Here is a 21,329-nt window from a genome sequence, read left to right as displayed (position 1 = left end):
ATGCCAAGGAAGAGAGAATTTTTTTTTGTTTTTTTTTTGTCCTCACATTCTGTGACAAGATCAGTTTTTTTATTTGGGCTTGGTTTCAGTTGGTTAAGTTTAATGCGAAATAGACATCCTAAATGGAAATGAGGAATTGTTTTACCGGAGGAGATCAGAAAACATGATCAATTTATATGACCAGAAAGATCCTAAGCAGAAGCAAAAGTATTATAACAAAGTGTGGAGGAGGAAAGCCGATGATGACGATATGATTATAATTTTACATGTAGAGGCCTTCAGGGACGCCTTCTTTCTTCTTGAACATAACCTTCTCCTTTGCTTTCTTGAAATCAGGATGTGTCACCTGAACAAATCCAATTTAAACACATTAGCGTCAGTGGCTAGTAATTGCCCAAGTGGTGTGTGTGTGTGTGTTTGTATGTGCTTGAACTAAATGGTTAAGAGTCTCTACCTTCATACGACGCTCCCTGAGAGCTAGTAGACCAGCCTCAGTGCATATAGCCTTTATATCAGCTCCTGAGAACTCGTCTTTCGTCATCACAAACTCTTCGAGGTTTACATCTTCCGAGAGAGTCATCTTCGATGTGTGTATCTATTTTATAAACAGAACCCACAACCTCAATGAACAAGAAAGTTTCGAACAAGTCATTGATTTGCCATCTCAGTAGAATTATATATTACCTGGAAGATACGTCTTCTTGTTTTGATATCTGGGAGAGGGAACTCGATTTTCCTATCAATCCGTCCAGGTCGAAGCAGTGCTGGGTCAAGACTCTCGATTCTGTTTGTTGCAAGGATGACCTTAACATCTCCTCTTGAATCAAATCCATCAAGCTGGTTCAGAAGTTCCAACATAGTTCTTTGGATCTCACGTTCACCTCCTGAGTGAGCGTCATACCTGTTCTTTCAAACAACAAGTAATCAGATAACCATTATCAATGGGTTATAGATCAGGTTTATGAAAATAGTTTAACTTACCGCTTGGTACCAACAGCATCAATCTCATCTATGAAGACGATTGATGGTGAAAGGTCATCAGCAACTCTGAAAAGTTCTCTCACAAGCTTAGGACCATCTCCCAAATACTTCTGAATCAGCTCACTACCAACAACTCTCAAGAAAGTAGCTGATGTTGAATTCGCAACCGCCTAAAATAAGATCAAGTTAGAGAGCTTATTCCCATTAGATAACACCACCAAATTGCAACTATCTCATGCTTGTGACAGAGAGAAACGAGAAAGGAAGACATTAATAGAAACAAGTGACTCAAAAGATTCTTATCCATGAGAACAAATTTCTCGCTATGTTCAAACGTATGAAATCTAGGTGACCAGCAGCACAACAAAGGTCTGGCCTTTGACCGAACAAACGATTAACTGAATGTAATTGACAAGTTAAGTAGTAAACTAAGCTATACTGCAAACAAACACTAATACTCATTAGATTCTAGGTACAAAGACAAACCTTAGCAAGCAATGTCTTCCCAGTTCCAGGCTCACCATACAAAATTACACCCTTTGGTGGTTTAATACCAATATCTTCATACAACTCAGGATGAGTCAAAGGAAGCTCAACAGCTTCCTTAATCTCCTGAATCTGAGCTTCTAAACCTCCAATATCAGCATATGACTCCAAAGGAGCTTTCTCAACTTTCATCACAGACACCATTGGATCCACTTCATCTTGTAGAATCCCAACAACAGAGAGAACCTAACATAAAACAAATCAGCAACCCTAAATCCACAACAACACACAATCGTAATCACAACAAAAACAAGATTCTTAAACCCTAATTTCACATACCTTATTATGCATCAAAATCGAACATCCAGGTTCAAGCTGATCTTTATCAACGAAGGACAAAATCCCAACGTAGTACTCAGGTCCAACAGAAGAAGAAACAATAGCGTGATTCTCATCAATCAACTCTTCCAAATTCCCAACACTCATAGGTGTACCACGAAGATCATCAACCTTAGATCTATCTTCCTCAGCTTTCTCTTCCTGAGGTTTCAACCTCTCTTGATTCGCCACAAACTCTTCCTCCATCAACAAATAATCCTTGATCCGTTCCAATTTCAGTAACCGGAGCTTACACTTAGTAGACGGAGTCACCGTCGGAAGTCTCGCCGCCGCCTCTGGCCCTTTCTGCTTCCTTTGCTTCCTCCCTACACGAGCCGGTGGTGCCGCCGGCTCAAACTTCTTCTCTTTCTTATCTCCACCATCAGGTTTCCGATCTCCTTGCCGATTCAATCCTCCCGATGGTCCTTGTCCCATGATTCTTCTCTCTTCTCTCAATTTCTCTGAGTTCGAGGTTCCTTTCTTTCTCTCTTGTACTCTTGTACTGATATTTTCTGGCTTTGGGAAGAAGAAATGTTTTTTTTTTAATCTTTGACTAAGGCCCATATATAAATATTAGGCCCAAACAATAGTTGGGCTTGTAATTGAAACCAACATACAATTATTGATACCAAAGATTATACATCATGATATAATTTTTTTTAGATCTATGTGGGGTTAGACTGATGAGTCCAATTCTGATTCACTTGTAGGTGCAGACACTGGAGAGATGTTTCCAAGTTTTGATGGACCATCCCATGTATACATGAAATATTCTCCTTCGAACTTTTTGTTGCGGACATAGACTCCTTCTTCTTTTGCAGTCCATCTACATACATTAGGATGCATACCAGTACATGTACCATCTATAAAATCTTTGTCTGGACGAAACGCATCAAAAACCACATGGTGTTTGTAATTTGGTCCCTATAACAAACAAAGATGAAATAAAAAGTTGGTCAAAAATTTATAGTACAATCACTGATACTCATCTTAATTTTTATACATGACAATATGTAAAGAAATGTATAAAAAAGTTAAAAATGTGTTTTCTCACCTGCCATAAATTACACCAATACTGAGTTTTTGGATAAATTTTAAATTTAAACTGAAAACTTTCACCAATTTTAAGATATGTGATTGGGAAATTGTGAGATTTGCTCTTGCAATGAACTTTCAGTATCTTGTGAAACTCAAGTTGATTTACTATTTGGACATTGAATTTTCTGAAGAGAGGAGGCATCAAATAAGAGTTTATAGAATCAAACGAAAGGAGGATAACAAATAAACTTAGCAAAGATTTTCCCATTTTTCTAAAATCTTTCTTGTCAAATGTAAAAAAACTTATGTCAGAGGTAAATGTGTTACAATGTCTTTATATATTTGTTCATATATTTGCTAAGTTTTTCTTCTTCTTCTTCTTCTTATCCTCCTTTCCTTTTAATTCTATAAACTCTAAATTGTTGACTCCGATCTCTATATTTAATGCTTTGACTTTGTTTTCAAGAGACTATTGTCATACAATGTATTCTAGTGTCACCATTAGTACTTGTATATATGGTCATAAATAAGTTGAACGAAAACGAATCCATGATCCATACTTTCTTAGAAATGATTGACCCATGAGTCCCCCATAAATAACAAATACATAAAATCTCATACTGATAATTAATTATTAGTATATCGTGATCAAAATACATGGTTGAATTTTCTTTAATATGGATTATACTCGAATAAACTTTCAAAGATCTCTCGACTTCAACAATGAATTGAATCATGGTGAATCCCCTTTATATATCAATCTAAAACCTCTATGATGAGGTGGATTATAAAGCAGCAAACCATTGTCTTGAACAGTCCAAAAACAATTGAATCCAAGACACGATCGAAGAAAACAAAAATCTTCGATGAAAAATACAAAAAAATAAGAGAGAATTTATGACAAAAGTAAAGTATTACTTCAGTTTTTTTTGCCTGCCAAAATTAACAGATACATATAATAGTTAAAAAATTACCAACAAATCAAAAATATGTTTTCACCATCCAGATTTCCATTTCTCCGACAGTACATCTTCACCGATTGCAGAATTCCAAAGATAAAGGCCATCATTCTTTGCGGTCCAAACACAATTCTTCCAATCACATCTATGAAATAGAATAACATCATCCCAAAACACTTTTACATTCATATGACCATCATCTTTGCTCATATAGCACCAAAACAAAGTTGAGTGAAGCATATTTTCTCCAAAATTCCAAGAAAATCTATCTAAGAACTTCAGGTTAATATCACCTAGATCGTTTTCCTTAGACTTACAATGGATGAAAAGAGTTTCACCAGTGGTCAAACCGTTAGCAACCGTAACTTGCCACTCGGAAATCTTCGGGACTACGATGTCTCTCGTGGTGGTGTCGCGGGCTAAAACATGATCTTGACATGTTAAGACTAGATAAAAGCAAATTGCCAAGATAAATTGTTTGATGTAATTCATTTTTTTTCCGGGCAAGCAAAAACTTTAGGAAGAATTTTTATTGTTACTTCTTTTTATAGTGGGAAAGTGAAACGGTAATTTTGATATTATTACATCGCATTAATGAAGAGTCATGCTGCAAATCATTTACGTGATCATAGGTTAATTAGAATTGAAGCTGAAAGGTTGGTCACATTAAATGATGAAACTAGATGGTTGTGTGATAATATATTAAAAATAAAAAAATTCTAATTTATACTGTGGTGTAAGCTAGTATTAGTTTTGAGTTTATTATGTGATTTTTTTTTTTTTTAATATTGTGGTTTAGATTGTGATTATGAACAGTACTATAATTTGAAATCTATAATCGAATAAATTTAATGTATAAAGTAATAAATATGTTAAAGTAACTGTTTCTTTCATTAACCTAGTTTTACTTAAACTAAAGTTATATATACAGTATTGGCATACTTTTTTGTTAACTATATAAAAGTAGCTGGTAAAGTATTCAGAGTTTTACGTTACGTTATTGAAATTAATAACAATATATTGGATTCGTTGAAATGCAATAGTAACAAACTGTAACGAAATTAATGCTCTTTATTTGCAGTATTTTTTTCCAAAATATATTGTATTCAGTTTGTCTCTTCATAAACTACTTACCTAAACAAAATTATCAATTAAATTAAATTTTAAAACAAAAGAGAAGTTGACCAGGAAAAAAATAACCATAACAAATAATCAAAGTTATAGAATATAATGACTCTCAGTCAATAACATATCCTATCATATATAGCATATAAATAAACATTAATCCATATATTCTGAATTTCTGAGAAACGATATATAGTAAACTACTCTATATTTATATAGTGCAAGGTTTTGAACTATTCTATTTCATAAGCAGGAAAACACACACACAAAAAAAAAAAAAAAAAAAAAAAAAATAAATCAAAATGACTTCATCAAGCAAATGTCTTTTCTTTGTGTTCTTGTGTTTGGCTGCTCTCTTGACTCCATGTATGCAAATATTAAATAAATTCTCCATTGATATAGTTGAACATGTGATATACGGATTTTTGTTACAAGACATTGGAATATTGTATTTTTACAAACCAAAAGAGACTTATGTTTTAATGTATGTTTTTATATCATATACTAATTTGTTTTCCAAAATATAAACACAGATCTTGCGGAAGCTGAAGATAGGAGTAAACTAATTCCGATAGGTCCTTGTTCGAAGATTGCGAACTGCAACCAAACATGCATTGAATCACAATTTCTAGGGGGGAAATGCATCAAATGGTATCCAGACTCCATAAAAGAAACATGTGCTTGTTTGGTAAAACCTTCTATAACACATGTTTAAGATATAAATTTATGGGTGTTAGACTATATTCAACAAATTAAAATGTAGCAAATATGTTTTTCTATAATATATTAGTAAATTATGAGAACTTTATGAATGCAAAACAAAAACAAAAAACTTGATCCGATAGCAAATGCATTTTGATATATAGTTTAAACGCAATGTAGACCATTATAAGAACATATTAACAAATGGAATTGATGAAATCATGTTTGTATATATAATCACAAACTTTAAAATGTTTGAATGTATATGGATATAATCGTACACTTTAAAATGTTTTCTGATAAATATTTTTGTTAAATCTATGTGAAACCATATAAAATCGTAATTCTCTATGAAATTGATTAGTCGAATTTATATATCGCAGGAATAGTTTTCACCTGACCCAGGGTTTGTTATGTACTCCCAGACCACACATTTGTATTCAAGAGAGAAGTAAATGCACAAAACCTACCTCACGAACAGTATTTTGAATTGCTATGTTCTGCAATAAATATAAAGTTTGACTGTTTGTTTCCTTTTAAATTGGAACTCACTTATTTCGACTTTACTATTTTCACCTAACCACCCTCAACACCTTTGGATTAATTTTCTCGAAAATTTTATTATAATTACACAATCGTAAAATTTTCAAGTAAAAAATGCTATGTAAGTAAGTTAACAGTCTGATAAATAGTATACTATATTGTTTTTGTTTGTTTTGTTTCTTATTAGTTTCATTTCTTGTTAATTTTATTACTTCTTACTTACATCTATCAAATGTCATATGTATTACGACAAACCTCAATTTCTTAATGGGTTGAAACAGTTTAATTAATTTGTTTTTAATTAGTTTAGTCATTTGCTTCTTTTTTATTTTTCCCGTCAATCATTTGTTTCTTAAACTTATTTCCTTTGTATTTTAGTCGAACTTTTAATTAACTCAAGCTTCGAGGTAGGTTCGAAACACATTTATGTAGAGAGCTTATATATACTATAAAGTCTATAAATAGAGCTTATAATAATATTGAAAAGTTCATAGATGTTGCATTAACTCATTTAGTGAAACACTCGAAAAGGTCAAAGTAGAATTTGAAAATGGACCAAGCCATGACACGACAAGCCACTAGACTGATTCAAACATACGTTAAAATAGTAACTTAAGACGCACGTTAAACAGCTAATGATAATTCATAATACCAAAGTTTAAAACCCTAAAGAGATATGATAAATTATTATTATGACATCATCTTAAGCTAGACCTAGCTTAATAAGGACCGTATGACGCCTTAAAAACCAAAGTAACAACTCAAGGGAAATGAACTCCTCCGGTACTTCCTCCACTGGTTCCGGCACCAATTCCACTTCCACCACCTAAGCCACCGCCTAATCCACTGCCTGCTCCACCGCCCAAACCACCGCCTAAGCCGCCACCAGCACCACCAAATCCCCCATAACCAAGATTACCTCCGGGACCAGACACACCTCCACCGACGCCACCAAAGGGTAAACCATTGTCTCCAACGCCGGAATATCCGCCACCATATCCGAGGTAGTTCTTTTGGTCAGAGAGGCCTACTGGGACGTTTCTTGCGCCACAAGCTAAAGCTGAGGCTAGGGCAAAAACCAAGAAGATAGTGAAAAACCACTTCGCCATAGTTAAGAACGGTAATTTTGATTAAAAAGAAATAGAAAGTAGATAAGATTTAAGTTGATTATGTTTGTTGCCTTGCCCAAAATCTGGGAGATATGTTGGGTCCTTTTAAAGGCCAAGAAAGGCCACATACAATAAAATCGACCGGTGTAGATAGTTAATGCCAATTGTAAATGCTATAACCAAACGCTCTGATATCAACTTTAAGTTTCTATTTACTTTCAGAAAAATAAATGGTTGTGACACGGTAACTAACGTTCCGCTCCTGCTGGAGTATAACAAGTTGTTGAGCTGGTCAAACAAAACAATTTATGTTGTTAAAACGTTAAACGATATATTAGAATGGTAATAGTTCTAATTTTGTTGGTGCATAATAGAGTTTGATGATTCACAAAAATTTCACAGGCTTTTTGTTGTTTATAATAATTAAAAACAAAAATCCTTTCTTACAAAGAAATTGTTGAACTTTCTAAATACTGTGACACTTCCATTATGATGTTAGTAAGTGTAATTCGTTCGTTGAGATCTAAATTAAGCTTCCAAAGAGGCTTCTCTTTTGGAACTACACATTTACCTATTGGCTATTACTGTTGGTAGTTGTAACTAAATTTCTATCAGTCATGGAAATAAAATCCAATGGTTACATACAGAACCGTGCCTACTACTTTAAGATAGTCTTTAGGTGATTTTTAATAAATCCCGAAAAAGATAAATTCAGTTACAAACAATGTTCAGCGGAAATATTATTTTATCTTAATTTTGTTTTAATATTTCATTTTACTTTTATTAATTTATACCTTTGAAGAAAACCTTGGAGACTTTTGTTAGAACTAAAAAGAAAACATTAATTATAAGCTTTTACAATATTGGAAATGGTTTCCCAACGTGAAAGTGGCAAATTTACAATTTAAGATAGCTAGGCCCTTATTTGTTTTTTCAAAAACAGACAGTACTAGACCAGTATTTCTTACATTATATATATGTCAATAAAGTTTTCTTTGTCAACATGTCGACTAAATAAAAATATACAATATATCAATATACACCGATACGATTATACGAATATAGTAATATATTTATACTGCATTCATGTAATAATTGTAATCCATGTTTCATGGGCCATGCATGTATAGTTTGAACTTCCACCGTATAGACCCTTTTACAAAACAGATAAACTCATAAACAATACATTATAGAATACTACACCGACGATTTTCGAGAATGTGATACTGAAACAGTATTGCAGTTTTTATTTTATCTTTCTTTGAAACTGTTTAAATAAAATTCAGTATTGAAAGTCGAAACTTTAACAATATTTGTGGTGCACTGTCAACATGTATTAAACTGCTTAAATATAACACTTTGACGTATAGGATTAGTTTTGTTAACCTAATTTCGTTTATAATGGTCGGCAAAAGAAAATCGTTCATAATGGTGCTTGGTTAATCTACAAAGCTAATATTTCTGTTTTTCTCTACATTATAACAATCACGACGAAAGAAGATTTTGTTTTTCTGACAACTTTTACAAATGGGATTAAGTTTGACGTATACATTGCTGCATGCAAATTTCAACTAATTGAATATCTTGGAACACAAGCAAGTAACATGAAACAAAAAAAAACACTATTTATTGATAACACAAGTTTCTCACAAGTAATTAATAACAAACAGCATAACAAACAAAACAAGAAACATATATAGAAAACAAACGACTTAAAACATAAACATCGATAAAAGAACTTAAAACATAATAATTATGAACCTTTCGACCGATCTTTGGTTTATAGAGAGCAAAAAAACAAAAAAAAAAACGTTTAACATCAATGGTGAGGAATTACGCCACCGCAATCGCTTCCACCGCCAATTCCACCCAAACCACCAACACCGCCTATACCGCCTAGACCACCTGCACCGCCGAGTCCACCGATACCACTACCAATACCAGGGTCACCACCAATTCCACCTACTCCATGACCAAGACCTGAACCACCACCTAGACCACCTAGACCGCCAAGACCACCTACACCACCGCCTAGACCACCAATTCCGCCGCCTACACCGCCAACAGGCAAAACTCCGGCAACACCACCAACTCCACCGGCGACACCACCAAGACCAGCTCCAACACCACCGGCTCCACCAATTCCAGCAGCTCCACCGACACCAGCGAACGCTACAAAGTTCTTTTGGTCGTCAAGACCAGCTCCGACATTCTTGGTTGGAGCCGGTCTTGTTGCGGTGACTGCTTGAGACACCATGAGAGCAACGAGGAACACGGCTAAACACCTAACTGCCATCTCTTCCTTACTCTATATGTAACTTAACTCTAGTGTTTTTGTTTAGTGGAGAGAGTAGTGAAGAGTGTTAAGTACTTGGGGGAGATTTATATAGAAGAGTGAAGGGTTAAAATTAGGGTTATAGAGTGACAGATGGATAAGTTATAAATGAATGTTGGACCATCTCATCACCTATATGTTCGATGCAGATCCCTCCACGTCAAGAGTTACAATTTACTTCTCTTATGTATACATAAAAAAAAATCCATTTTGTTCTCTTGTAAATCACTGATATTAGTTAGAAGTTACTTTTGACATGATATATGCATGTTGTAATGTTCTATCTTCTTCTATATGTCTATAATTGTTTCGGTAATTTCCTGGCATAGATATGGATTAATTCATCGGATACTCTATTTCGTCGATGGATTCTTTGTGGTAGGTAGGAGGGTTATAAAATGGACTGGAGATTATAATGAGATTAATTAACGTTTTTCCATGCAATTTTGATCGTATGTTTTTTCTTGTCAAATAAAAAAATTAGAGTTAAGAGATGTAAAGTTCAAGTGTAAAGTTCATTTTCTTGCCTCACTATTTTTGGTGAAGTAAAAAAATGGCGCTCATGGGAATTTACACACCAAAAGACTCGACTCACATTTTGTTTCTCCATATTGATATACAAACGTATTTTCCGTCAGTTTACGTACGCAGAGTATACCTCAAATTAAAATGCTTAAAATCAGTTCTCATAATCCAAAACTCTATAAACTTTTTGACAAAAAGTAAAGAAATAAACCGAAAATGTTAAGTATAAATAGCACCTTATTAATGTACATATATGTATACACTACAAGTGCAATAAATGAGAGCATGCAGAGCATGTGGCTGCGCCCAAAGGCCAAAGTTAGTAGAACATGTAAATGCATTAAATTGACAGGTTGGGAGACAAAAAGATTAATATGGAAGATTAAAAAAATCTTTCAAATCCATAAAGTAAACAGTATTTCTCGAGAAATGATGATGTAATAAGTAATATTAATACAAAACTCGAAGCTCGTAAGTTAATTGGTGATTAGTTGCGTTTCTTAAGGAAATTGTTTACTCAGGAAGAAGGTGAGGATGACAAATCAGATGTGTTTTGGGTAGGAGGCAAGAGTAATGATATTTTTATTTGAGTTATACAATAGTCGAGTAGATGTATTAAGTAAAAATTGATCTATGTCAAATTTGTTCTTTGATACATAAGAGATCAAACAATTACAATCTTGTTTAGAGTTTATATATAGTGTCGGTTTTGAAATACACAGTTTTAACTTCTAAGCAAAATAAGAAACAACTAAGACCCATATAATTTTTACAAATCGCGAATTCATATTAAACATTGCAACTTTAAATGGTACTAGCTAGTTCAAAGATTAGAGTTTTTAGTCATTTATTGACGATACTGAACTATAAACACCCTAAAACCTGGAAAATAAATTGTCACTGAAAATTAAATGATCACGAGATTTCGAACAGAAGCAATATTATTCTATCCAAGGCATTATGTATCTCTCTGAGATATTAAGAATGACAGCTGAAGCCAGTGAAAATAAGTTGTTCGTTGGGCCTTTCTTGTAGTTCAGTTATTTCACCTCTTCAATGCTGTTTTGTCTTCATATCAAAACATATTAATATACTATAGACTGTGTAAAAAAAAAAATCATATACTATAGACTATATAGTCTCTCTCTCTTCTCTTGTGATTAATACTCGTAAGTTATAAGTATGAAGCTTCAATTTAAAATGACTTTACATTTCTACTGTGGTACAGCTAAGAGAATAGCATACTTAATGGTTGATCATTTGATCTTGATAGTTTAGTCTTTGATGTGTTGGCAGCAAATGGTATCGGACTAAAACCGAATTTAATCTACAATAATTTGCTATCGATTCAAATTATTTGAAACTATTTTAGTCATTTGTCAAATCATTAGGCTGAAATCGTTTAACAGAAAACAAAAGATTGTGGATCTTATATATACTAAGTACTGAATATACAAAACTATAAATTTTCAAACCAACAAATGTTAGTGGACATTTTCATATAATTATATTTGTCATGGTACATTATATAGCATTATTCGGAGAAAACCACAAACGCTTATAGATATATTTGTTCACATCCTTGGTTTTGTTCGGGCTTAGATTTGCTGAAAGTAAGGGTACATTAACTATTGTATACGATCTTAATCGTCTGAATAAAAATTACTCCATTAACTATAATGTTAGGTTTGGTTCTTATTGGCTGCGAATATTTTATTTTAATTACTTGTCAATATAATGTTTTTTTTTTCTTAACACTTACTTGTCAATATAATGTTTAATTATTATTTTATAGCACAAACTTATTTTTTTAAAGAAAAATTATAAATCATTATAATATTTTGTGATTTTTTTTTTATTTTTTTTGTCGTATTTTGTGATTTATCTTTTACTTTAATAAAGTGAGTTTTTTTATTTATTTTTTGTTGTTGTTGTAATAATTGAATTAAGAAGATGGGCCCGTACATGGCTCAATATACTTGTCGTTGTAGTCCACTATTGGCCTGCAAATCACAAAAATGTATTAAGAAGCCCAATATTTGTGGGTTCGAAGTTTAAACTGAACCGGTATAAGTTGAGAGTTAACGATTTTGAATTTGGTAACTACTAAACCAATATCTAAAAAGGAACTCTCAACTTGTGATGTTATCTTCTAAATTATTTTGTTACCGCTCTATGTTTATCAATCGGGATTCATATAGTTGAATATTAACTAGCTGGACAGGCCCCAAACAAATATGAATGCGGCCTTGTTGACCAGAAGATTTGGTTGCTTATGACGAAAATGACGAAACAACAAGTTAGGAAAGAAATATCGATCACGTTACAAATGTAAACTCCTGATTTATCAAAGGCCCCATTTTTATCACAAAACCAGATCTTTATCCAATTTTGTCACTCACCGAATAATAAAGCTTTCATTTTTCAATCTCATCAGAGAGAAATTAAGCTATGGCGAAGAAGATTGGAGTAACGATGGAAGTTGGGAACGATGGTGTTGCTGTCATCACCATTTCTAACCCTCCTGTTAACTCTTTAGCCAGTCCAAGTATTAAAAAAGCTTAAATGTTTCTCTGTGATTGATTAGATCATGCACGATTTTTTTATCTGGAATTGGTTTGGTTTAAGCTGATTTGATCTTGTTTGGTTGTGTGAATTCTCAGTTATTTCTGGGTTGAAGGAGAAGTTTCGTGACGCCAATCAAAGGAATGATGTTAAGGCCATCGTGTTGATCGGTAAACTTTTGTTTTGAAGGATTGTATTCGATCTTGTAGCTAGCGATTGTGAAATTGTAAATTAATGTATTGAAGGGGTTTGAAAGTTTAATCCTTTTTCTTATCGTTGTTGTTGCTTAAGGAGCTTGAATTTGTTTATCACTTCAGGGAACAATGGAAGATTTTCGGGTGGTTTTGATATCAATGTCTTTCAGCAAGTTCATAAGACTGGTAAAGTTTCTTCTGTTGTTAGTACTTATTTATATAGTGAATCAAATTGGTGTTATGGGTTTTGAGACTCTTGTTTCTTGGCAGGGGATTTATCGCTTATGCCTGAAGTATCTGTTGAGCTTGTGTGTAACCTGATGGAAGGTATTTAGCTTCTTTTTAGTTTCAGATTTTTTGTTCTTTCAGGGTTGATGTATTTCTCAATAAGTTGGACTGCAACTATCACATGTAAGTTGCACTGCAACTATCAAATGATGTGATGCTGATGTTGGTGTTGTTATTCGGTTATCACAGACTCCAGGAAGCCGGTTGTTGCTGCAGTTGAAGGATTAGCTCTTGGTGGTGGTTTGGAACTTGCAATGGTGGGAGTTTTGAGTTTCTTTCCCTTTTGTGCGTTTTAAAGTGTGTTTTGATATTCTTAACTTTTTGTGTTGATTTTTCTGTAACTCGAAATTCTTTAGGCGTGTCATGCCAGAGTTGCTGCTCCGAAAGCTCAATTAGGCTTACCAGAACTGACTCTTGGAGTGATTCCTGGTTTTGGAGGTATGGGTTTGTTTTTTCAGCTACGTCTTCTTTTAAATGAAGGCGATACTTTTTTTGGCTAGGTTTTCTTTATTAATAGATATGTATATAATTGAGCTAATTGTGTCTATGAAGGAACCCAACGTCTTCCAAGGTTAGTAGGCCTTGCAAAAGCAACGGATATGATACTGGTAAGGATGACATTTTCTGCAGTTACCAACAGTTTTATTACCAAGTTTGCGTCAATATGATTTGCTTCGCTGAAAATTGTATTAAACTATATGCTGGTATTTCGGTAGCTTTCTAAGTCAATATCCTCAGAAGAGGGGCACAAACTGGGTCTCATTGATGCCTTGGTGCCACCTGGAGATGTGTTGAGCACATCCAGAAAGTGGGCTCTAGACATTGCAGAGGGACGTAAACCCTTTCTGCAGTCACTGCACAGAACCGACAAAATTGGTTCTTTATCTGAAGCTCGTGCTATATTGAAGAATTCAAGACAGCTAGCCAAGAAGATTGCCCCAAATATGCCTCAGCACCATGCTTGCATTGAGGTGATTGAAGAAGGAATCATCCATGGAGGATACAGTGGGGTTCTCAAGGTATCTTTAGGATTTCGACGTTTACCGTATTTCTTCAATAGCTTTGACATAGATCATTTACTGCTCGTTGGTGCTCATTCGACTTTTTAAATTAGGGAATCATGAGTGCTTCATTTCACAAAATCTGTCCATTCCTTGCATTGATTACTTGCGGTAATTGTCTAGTTGGCTATGTACCTAAACTCTTTGATTCGCAGGAAGCAGAAGTTTTCAAGCAACTAGTACTGTCAGACACTGCAAAGGGTCTTGTTCATGTTTTCTTTGCACAACGTGCAACATCAAAAGTGAGATTGGCATATGTTGTGTTTGTTTCTTCTAGCACTTCTAGTTTTCACTTTCAGTGTTCATCCTGAGCATCTCTTAAAACACTTTTCAGGTGCCTAATGTAACTGACGTTGGATTGAAACCAAGGCCGATAAAAAAAGTTGCAGTTATTGGTGGCGGTCTGATGGGTTCAGGCATCGCTACGGCTCTACTTCTAAGCAATATAAGAGTTGTGCTCAAAGAAATAAACTCAGAATTCCTTATGAAGGGAATAAAATCAGTTGAAGGTTATTATCTTATCCATAACATATCCAGTTGCTATTTTATAGAAGTATCTATCTTGGTCAAATACCAAAAATTTGAACTGTTATCTACGTTGTCAGCCCAAAATCGTTCTTCATAAAAATTGGTTGCATAATAAAAAGGTTCTCTTAGATGAAGTGTTATATAGTAGTTTGCAGCCCTAAGAAATTAGAAAAGTGTACAAACACTTCAGTGAGTTGTTTGAAGCCAAACGAAGTATCCATTGAATATGATGGAATAATAAAATATATGATTATTACTATTCCTGTTACAGTGAGTAGATGCAATAAAGTTCGTTTTTTTTCTTGTGACAGCAAATATGAAAAGCTTGGTATCTAGGGGGAAACTGACACAAGATAAAGCAGGAAAGGCCCTCTCTTTGTTCAAGGGAGTACTTGATTACACAGAATTCAATGATGTGGACATGGTCATAGAGGTCTGCCTTCAATTTTAGTTATCTACTTTGGTGTTATATGTCGTTCTTTTTTGTTTCAACTTTCAAGTATATACAAATCTAGATAATTCGAAGAGAGGGACAACTCGTATTTATGTCTTCTTACTGTAAGGCCTTGCTCCTGGTATCATTTTGCAGGCAGTGATTGAAAACATTCAATTGAAACAAAACATATTCAAAGAAATCGAAAAGGTTTGTTCACCCCACTGCATTTTGGCGAGTAATACATCTACTATCGACCTCGATGTAATTGGTGAAAAGACTAACTCAAAAGATCGCATTGTTGGCGCACATTTCTTCAGGTCATTCTGCGTTTCCAATGCCTCAAAATTTTTATGCTTTTTTCGTATTTTTAGTGTAATATACAAATGGTTTGTCTTTTTATAGTCCGGCCCATCTGATGCCCCTTCTCGAGATTGTTCGTTCAAAGAATACTTCTGCTCAGGTGATTCTGGATCTCATGGCGGTTGGAAAGGCCATAAAGAAAGTTCCCGTGGTGGTTGGAAACTGCATAGGCTTTGCAGTGAATAGGACATTCTTTCCTTATTCACAAGCTGCACATATGTTGGCCAATCTAGGTGTTGACTTGTTCAGAATTGACAGCGTTATTACCTCTTTCGGCTTGCCATTGGGCCCTTTCCAGTAAGTCTCTCCCTCTATATTTTGTTACCTACAGTGTATGTGTGTCCGTATGTGTATGTGTTACTCTCAGTGTTGCTCTATGGCTATCTCAGCAACTGAAGAATTTTTTTTTTTTCGATGACTCACTTCTCAGGCTTGGTGATTTGGCTGGACACGGGATTGGATTAGCAGTTGGGCCGATATATGCCAAGGTCTATGGTGACCGCATGTTCAGATCTCCAATGACAGAGCTTCTTCTTAAGAGCGGGCGAAATGGTATGTCATTGCTCTTACCTTTTGAAATTCCTAATGTGTCCACTTTTAACATTTCTGGCTTCAGGAAAAATCAACGGAAGAGGATACTATATATACGAAAAGGGAAGCAAACCAAAACCTGATCCATCAGTGCTTTCAATTGTTGAGAAATCAAGGAAACTGACCAATATCATGCCTGGTGGGAAGGTAAAAAAAGAGGAGGTCTTATGAAATATATCAGTACTACTATTGGTATTTAAAAAAATGAAATGCACTATTGTCTGTTCTTCTTTTGCAGCCTATATCAGTAACTGATAAAGAAATTGTAGAGATGATCTTATTCCCTGTTGTCAACGAGGCATGCCGCGTCCTAGATGAAGGAGTTGTGATCCGAGCCTCAGACTTGGACATTGCGTCTGTCCTTGGAATGAGTTTTCCTTCTTACCGGTGAGGATTCTAAGTCATAATCCCCATAAAGCAAAAGGGAGCATTTTGTGAAATTCTGGAAATGCATTACCTCTGCTCAAATCTTATGCATATGATTTTTTCACATCTTTGAGTTTCTTCTGGTCATTTACAAACGTTCACAATATCCTCAAAACTTTTTCCTTTCTTTTGTTAGTCACTAAGATTTTTGGTGTATGATCATTTCTTATGTTAAGCAATTTTTTTTACCTGTTGCAGGGGAGGAATTGTTTTCTGGGCAGACACTGTTGGACCAAAGTACATATATGAGAGGCTCAAGAAATTGTCGGAGACTTATGGCAGCTTTTTCAAACCATCGAGGTATCTGGAGGAAAGAGCAATGAATGGAATGCTTTTGGTAAAGTTTCTCAACTTTCTTTTACATTTTATGATGTGGCAAGAAAACACAGTACCAACCAAGTTCTCTTATTAACAAATCGATAAACGATATGAGAATAGAATTTAGGTTGATTCATCTGCTGCAAGGGACCTGCTAACATTAGATTTTGGGTTCAAGTATGGCATGAACTATGTAGAATTGTTTTGTAGTTTGGCTAGTAAAAATGAAGTTTTGAGTAAACAATTTATGATAATAACTAGATCTCTATGATGGAAATGTTTCCAAGCGTATGAATGCAGTACTAGTCAGTGTATAGTCGATTTATTCATGATGAAAATTCTGGTTTTGGCTGCAGAGTGAATCGAAATCGTCGAGGTCCAAATTGTGAAGCGTTTAATTAAGTATATGCAGAAGGAGAGGCTGAAGGTGTTAGTCACTAAATGAAAATAAATCAGTCTCTCTTGTTGTTTCAAAGTTCAAAGTTAAAATGCTATTAAGGTGTGGTTGTTGTTAACACTCTTAAAATAAACAATTTTCTGCTCTTAATAAATGTTTGTAGTGACGTCAGTTTCATAAAGTTATGATTTGTTCTAGCCAGAGAGAAAAATATGAAGAAATTTACATCTTTTTTTTTATAATCAAATTAAGGATTTATTATATATTACTTTCAAATCCTACAGAAGCTGATTGAGAAACATCTCAGATCATAATCCGACACAGTAAACAAGGGTGTTCCACAGCTAAACCATCAACATAAAAAGTGATACTGAACACAAAAAAAAAACTAACAAAAAATTCGTGTAGTAAAGAAACAAAGCTCACCAAAATCTACACCAGCCACAAGGGGCTTTAAAGAGGAGACTTTATAAGAAAAGAAAGAGAAAAGTGAGAAGAAAGCTTAACGACACAATAAAAGCTTGTGTCTATTACTCTCTCTAATCACCTGCCAATGCGTTGAAGCCGCAACAACCGCCACTGAGAAAGAAAAATTACGGTGGGATTACCTGATAATATAGGGCGGTGGTGAGGCAGATTTCAGCGTGCTCTCTCTGGTAAGTTATTTTCTGTCCTAAGTAGAGTATAATAATCTATCTGATTCAGGGGTCTTTCTTCTCTGATAAAGCTGGAGGTTTTTGAAGATGTTGAGTGTTTGTTGCTGTTGCTGGTGCTGCTGATGTTGTGTTCATCAGCTGCATAGGCTGCGGTTTGTTGAGTGTAGGTTGACAATTGGTTCGCGAAGCTCCATTCACAATTGGTACTTGCTGTTGAATCCCATTCTCGGTTTTTACAGTCGCGATTGCAGGTGGCTGTATGTGCATTCTTGCTAAAGATAAACACTTTGATTCTGCAATCCAACGAACTTAACTAACTTTAGAGACGAAAGACTTTTGATGAAATGTGTGTGAAACACGGAATTTTTACCTTTTATTTCTGCGTAAGAGATAAGTCGATTAAGGCAGTCTCTGAATTTGGTTAACACCAGTCTCTCCTGCTCTGCGTAAATTTCTGACTGGCCCTGTGAGTTTGGTCTGCAGCCATTGGGATCGACTGAGCCATTAGGTGAAGGTGCAGCCACCATGAAGATAGTGTCTTGTTCATCGCACATCAAAGCCAAAGTTGCTGGAGATAGCGGGGTCACTTTAGAGGCATCAACACCATCTGAATTGGATTCCTCTGGTCCAGACTTATCAGCTTGATTATGATCAGTTGCAACCATCTCCACATCAGCTGCATTGTTATTGCCTTGAGGCTGATCTTGTGCAGAAGAAGCTAAAGAAGTTTCTGTTTGATCGTCCACCCGATTTTCTATTTCATTTCTTTTATCTGAGAAGATTTTAAAGGAAGATCAGTGAATTGTACATATAGAGCTAAAACCTCATCAATACAGAGTTTTAACCAAAGTCTCACCTGTTGATGTCTTTGCTGCTTCTCCGGCTACAGTGACTAAAACAGAGCAAAGTGCTCTCACATCATGTGGTTGGATTATATCTGCTAAAAGGGACCTTCAAAAAATTACAACGTACAAGTCAGTTTTAGACAGCTCTTGGATCAAACTAAATAACTTGTGAACACCAGAAATTTCACCTGTATACAAACTTTGATGGAACTGACGATGCATTGCCACCAGCACGAGAAACAGGTGATGGAGATGTGCCTGAGGTTGGTCCACCAGTTCTTCCATTATTTACCTAAATACAAATAATAAGATTTCACTTCACTAAGCCAACAGCAAGAGAAAAATATATTTTTCAGTTCTATAAATGGTTACCAAAAAGCATATATATGCTAAAATGGTAAATTGGAACCTGTGGAAAGTGGCTAAGCCTAGATGAATCTTTAATTGCTTGGTTGAACAAAATCTCTTGACCTTTCCTTCTCTTAGGTGCTGGAGAAGGAGCAAAGCCGGAGGAACCAACAGCTCCAGTAATGGCTGCATTTGCTGCTTGTTGAAGATAAGCCATGTGGTTGGAATGTTCACCGTGAAACAAAGCTTGTCTCTCTTCACTTCCTTCAAAGTTCTTGCAATCCAAGCATTTGCAGTTCTCGGAACAAAGAATATTTGCTTGAAAGCACTCGCAATACTTCTTAAGGCATCCTGATTTTTTGCAGTGGCATCCTTTGTTATGTTTCCCTAACAACACAACTTCACCGATATCCTCCTACAAAGGCAAATCAACAATAACTTAGAAGCTTAAAGAACTCTCCCACGATCTAGAACAAGTTCCTCAGGACCACGTACCCTTTTATCCCGCCCACCATGTGGACTGCTAGCAATTTTAGGCCTGAACGCAAATGGATTCCGCTCCAGAGTTGCTTCCACAGCTTCTCGTCTAGCAGGTTCATTATCAACATTGTTGAAACAATTTACACAGTTACAACCGTCACAATATGTTCCGGATGCAAAGCATTCACAGTACCTGACAAGATAGTGCAGAAATCCACAATTAACAACAAAAATTGGTAAACTTAAAAAATCAGACTTTTGAGTTTCTTAGACATGCAGCAGAAGAAAAGGAAAAGATATGAACATGCAATCATACAAACAAGTCACCAGGAAACTAAATAAACTACAACATAACAAAATTTGATGAGTGTCAATTTCTAACACAAGAATGGGAAGACTTACAATTTCAAGCAGCGTGAGTGTTTACAGTTACACTGCTTCTTCTTTTGAGGGGTTCCATCTCTACCTTCCACATTAGGCCTTGGACCTCTAGCTTTTGGAGATTCCGGTATCCTGTATAAAAAGAGAGAAGAAAATTTTGAAATTTTCATCATCCATTTTAAATTAGTTTCACCAATTAGTCTAAAAGGATTAAACTTTAAACCAATTTCATCATCCCCAATCAAATTTGTACAAACTCAATTGAGTTAAGATAACACAAAAAGTTTGAATTTTTCAATCGATAGATAAAAACTTACGGATGCCTAATTGGCGCGTTAACGATTTGTGACTGTGACGGCGGATTTGACATCGTCGTCGCCATTGGTAACGTCGGTCGTACCTGAGTAACCTGACCGATTGCTATGGTCATACCCGGCCGTATCGTCGAAGGGACAGAGCTACTAATGATGGGTTTCACCGACGTAGCTACGACGGTAGGAGCCGCTGGTTTAGACAGTGAATGTTCATCGGAGCCACCAGTGAAGTCGAGCTGCCTTGCTGGCTTCTTCGTCGGAAAACCCTCTTCAACACCGTCCTTTTTTGGCGGGAATTCGCCTCCTCCGCCGTCTTCACCCATCTCTCAAAGATTTTCCAATCTCCAAAACCAAAAAAACCCAGAAATTTTCCTTTTTTCCACAGTTGATATAATTCACCGCGAGAAAACGAGAAATTCCTACAAATCAGCTCGAAAAATCCAGATCCGAATCTCTCCGGAGCGGGAAAATCACAAATCGATTCGGCGGCTGTTAAGAAAGCTCAAAAACTGAGACTTTGAATTTGATCCGCGTATATATATAGAGAGAGAAAAGGGATAAGCTTTAAGGGAGATGAGAATTAGGGTTCTATTGGGTTTTAGCTCTAAACGAAGAAGAAGAAGAAGAAGAAGACGGAGAAGAAGAAGAAGAAGCCCTCAGAGGAATTTGGTAAAATTAAAAACAAAAATTAAAAGCACAAAAAAATACTTTCGGTTTTGTTCTTCTTCTTCTCTCACACCATCTCTCCTCCTCCCTCTCTCTAACATGTTTTGAAATTTCAATTTTCTGGATTATATTCGACGGTTAGATTTGCGTGGCAATCTCATCGTACGGTTCTTGTTAAATACGATGATCCAACGATGTCAATTCATAAATGCTTTAGGTTTTGTCTCTTTCCACCGTCCGATCTACGGTGAAGCAAATATCCAAAAAGCCCTTTTAATATGCGTGTATTTAGCT

The 21,329-nt window shown here is 35.3% G+C and overlaps 8 protein-coding genes across 9 annotated transcripts; 2 read left to right on the top strand and 6 right to left on the bottom strand.

The window, feature by feature from the left end:
• Positions 1-48: 48 nt before the first annotated feature.
• Positions 49-2,366, bottom strand: RPT2a (regulatory particle AAA-ATPase 2A). The gene is made up of 6 exons (NM_119048.4): positions 1,807-2,366; positions 1,468-1,713; positions 982-1,151; positions 685-901; positions 455-595; positions 49-346 (listed from the first exon to the last, which is right to left on the bottom strand). Exons 1-6 carry the CDS (start codon positions 2,278-2,280, stop codon positions 263-265), a joined length of 1,332 nt encoding a protein of 443 aa, NP_194633.1. The 5' UTR covers positions 2,281-2,366; the 3' UTR covers positions 49-262.
• A 154-nt stretch (positions 2,367-2,520) lies between these two features.
• AT4G29037 (plant self-incompatibility protein S1 family protein) lies at positions 2,521-3,156 on the bottom strand (the record flags this gene model as incomplete). Its single annotated transcript, NM_001341956.1, has 2 exons — positions 2,900-3,156; positions 2,521-2,769 (listed from the first exon to the last, which is right to left on the bottom strand). Exons 1-2 carry the CDS (start codon positions 3,149-3,151, stop codon positions 2,521-2,523), a joined length of 501 nt encoding a protein of 166 aa, NP_001329897.1. The 5' UTR covers positions 3,152-3,156.
• Positions 3,157-3,878: 722 nt separating this feature from the next.
• On the bottom strand, positions 3,879-4,334 carry AT4G29035 (Plant self-incompatibility protein S1 family; the record flags this gene model as incomplete). Its single annotated transcript, NM_001084998.1, has 1 exon — positions 3,879-4,334. The coding sequence occupies one exon, from the start codon at positions 4,332-4,334 to the stop codon at positions 3,879-3,881; it is 456 nt and encodes a 151-aa protein (NP_001078467.1).
• A 935-nt stretch (positions 4,335-5,269) lies between these two features.
• On the top strand, positions 5,270-5,730 carry AT4G29033 (Defensin-like (DEFL) family protein; the record flags this gene model as incomplete). The annotated part of the gene is made up of 2 exons (NM_001036665.2): positions 5,270-5,333; positions 5,501-5,730. The coding sequence occupies 2 exons, from the start codon at positions 5,270-5,272 to the stop codon at positions 5,680-5,682; spliced, it is 246 nt and encodes an 81-aa protein (NP_001031742.1). The 3' UTR covers positions 5,683-5,730.
• Positions 5,731-6,626: 896 nt separating this feature from the next.
• Positions 6,627-7,454, bottom strand: AT4G29030 (Putative membrane lipoprotein). The gene has a single exon (NM_119047.3). The coding sequence runs from the start codon at positions 7,319-7,321 to the stop codon at positions 6,974-6,976; it is 348 nt and encodes a 115-aa protein (NP_194632.1). The 5' UTR covers positions 7,322-7,454; the 3' UTR covers positions 6,627-6,973.
• A 1,353-nt stretch (positions 7,455-8,807) lies between these two features.
• Positions 8,808-9,728, bottom strand: AT4G29020 (glycine-rich protein). Of its 2 annotated transcripts, NM_001160801.1 has the most exons (2): positions 9,362-9,728; positions 8,928-9,226 (listed from the first exon to the last, which is right to left on the bottom strand). In NM_001160801.1, the coding sequence occupies exons 1-2, from the start codon at positions 9,615-9,617 to the stop codon at positions 9,141-9,143; spliced, it is 342 nt and encodes a 113-aa protein (NP_001154273.1). In that variant the 5' UTR covers positions 9,618-9,728; the 3' UTR covers positions 8,928-9,140. The 2 variants fall into 2 exon arrangements, with proteins under 2 accessions (NP_194631.1, NP_001154273.1); NM_119046.2 differs by having other exon boundaries at positions 8,808-9,728.
• A 2,633-nt stretch (positions 9,729-12,361) lies between these two features.
• On the top strand, positions 12,362-17,605 carry AIM1 (Enoyl-CoA hydratase/isomerase family). The gene is made up of 18 exons (NM_119045.5): positions 12,362-12,729; positions 12,845-12,916; positions 13,064-13,126; positions 13,211-13,267; positions 13,418-13,485; positions 13,585-13,666; positions 13,781-13,836; positions 13,945-14,247; positions 14,445-14,531; positions 14,624-14,798; positions 15,129-15,250; positions 15,407-15,570; positions 15,656-15,910; positions 16,044-16,165; positions 16,230-16,351; positions 16,443-16,591; positions 16,829-16,967; positions 17,305-17,605. The coding sequence occupies exons 1-18, from the start codon at positions 12,633-12,635 to the stop codon at positions 17,335-17,337; spliced, it is 2,166 nt and encodes a 721-aa protein (NP_194630.1). The 5' UTR covers positions 12,362-12,632; the 3' UTR covers positions 17,338-17,605.
• AT4G29000 (Tesmin/TSO1-like CXC domain-containing protein) lies at positions 17,583-21,136 on the bottom strand. Its single transcript, NM_119044.2, has 8 exons — positions 20,373-21,136; positions 20,077-20,187; positions 19,690-19,867; positions 19,256-19,609; positions 19,035-19,138; positions 18,858-18,952; positions 18,372-18,773; positions 17,583-18,294 (listed from the first exon to the last, which is right to left on the bottom strand). The coding sequence occupies exons 1-8, from the start codon at positions 20,690-20,692 to the stop codon at positions 18,047-18,049; spliced, it is 1,812 nt and encodes a 603-aa protein (NP_194629.1). The 5' UTR covers positions 20,693-21,136; the 3' UTR covers positions 17,583-18,046.
• Between the last annotated feature and the right edge of the window lie 193 nt (positions 21,137-21,329).

This window comes from Arabidopsis thaliana, chromosome 4 (genome assembly GCF_000001735.4).
Source record: "Arabidopsis thaliana chromosome 4, partial sequence".
NCBI lineage: Eukaryota > Viridiplantae > Streptophyta > Magnoliopsida > Brassicales > Brassicaceae > Arabidopsis > Arabidopsis thaliana.
This window is presented reverse-complemented; position numbering and strand designations above follow the sequence as displayed.